At 41.7% G+C, this 1,463-nt stretch overlaps 1 protein-coding gene across 1 annotated transcript in view; it reads left to right on the top strand.

Moving 5' to 3' along the window:
• LOC118340428 (myosin-6-like) overlaps nt 1-1,463 on the top strand; it is a 9,487-nt gene that overhangs the window by 5,528 nt on the left and 2,496 nt on the right. Inside the window, 1 exon segment of the mRNA XM_035678392.1 lies at nt 261-400. Coding sequence (XP_035534285.1) covers nt 261-400 — 140 coding nt within the window.

Genomic DNA, 1,463 nt, shown 5'->3' with positions numbered 1-1,463 from the left:
TACTTTGGGAGAGTTAATCTATGTATATACTACTACACCTGCATGAATGTGATGTGATTATTATTGTTGCAAAGCCTGGTTCAGGTTAAATCCTCTGTAAAACATGAATGAATACAGCAAAAGAAAAACATTGAACTTTCTTTTATTGTGTAGTTTGACAGTCAGACACAAGTGAAGAACAACAGATAGAAATCATATAATAAATAACAACTGATTTAAAAAGCCACAGTGAGTGTTTCACACATACTGCTGCTATACAGTGATATGGCGTTTGTTTTCACTCTGGTCCAAACGCCGCGCCACTGGCAGGGCTTCATGTTTCCATCACTCCCGATTGTTAAAATGAGTCTCAAAGTAACGATAAACTTTAACAACAGAGACACACGTACGCACTACACAGGTACGCAGTTTATTTGTCGCGCTGCTGTTTTTGTTTAATAGACGGACCGCTCCAGTTCGACTGTAGCCGCGCTAATGGCGCTAACAGAGCTAACTGGTAAACGGTGCCTGGACTCCAGTACTCACCGATATGGTATCGGAACCGGAACAACTCTCGGTAAAAGGAAAGAAGTGTGAGACAGCTTTGGAGCAACTTACTTAGTTGATTCACAACACTACAACTAAACGGATCCTCAGTCTGTGTGTGTGTCGCGCTGTACGGCGGTCGGGCTGTGGAGCGGGTGAGAAGAGGATGATACCATTTGCTAAGCGGGGATGTTTTCATTTTCGTCCTGAACATATACATTTTAAACCACAAACTACGGAGTATGTTTTGGACATTATTTAACCTTGTGAAAGACAAACAAAAATTTTAGAATAACAACATTTCTTACTCCAAGGCTCCAAACCCTTCAAGTGTTATAAGAGTAGCGTAATTCCCTTGGGGAACAAGCTGTGTGTAAAATGTGTGTATGTGCGTAAGGTGTGAGTGGACAAGCGAGAGAGAGAGAGAGGGTGTACGTGCGTGGATGCAGGAGCTGCAGGTTAGCGCGGGAGTTGGTTTCTAGCAGTGAATGTACAGTGTGTATGGTGCAACAGTGTAAAATAAAGACCACTCTATCTCAATGTCAACCCGGAGCTCCCGTGTCTGTGTTCCTACTGCTGTAGAAAGTGAGGGGGGGTTAACCCCCAAGTGGAGGACACACTTTGGCCCCAGGAGACGATCTGGGCAGGAGCTCACAAGAACCTCAACGCTTCACATTTTGTATTTTAATAAATCCTGTTTTGGTTGCACACTAATTAATGAATATGTATTTGTATAAAAAAAACCTGCAAATCCATTTGGGTTTGATTTGCTTGTAGGTTGGTAGGCTAATATAAAGACACGCGTACATTTATGACCATATTTGACCGATGAAACAGATTTTTGATAATTCACATATTAATAAAGACAGCAATGACTTGTCGAGTCCTTTCATACAAGTCTAAATCAAGTCTCTAGTCATGAATAGCAAGTCAAAGTC

The sequence above is a fragment of the Morone saxatilis genome, unplaced genomic scaffold, assembly GCF_004916995.1.
Source record: "Morone saxatilis isolate NCDOM2014 unplaced genomic scaffold, NCSU_SB_2.0 Contig7, whole genome shotgun sequence".
Classification (NCBI taxonomy): Eukaryota; Metazoa; Chordata; class Actinopteri; family Moronidae; genus Morone; species Morone saxatilis.
This window is presented reverse-complemented; position numbering and strand designations above follow the sequence as displayed.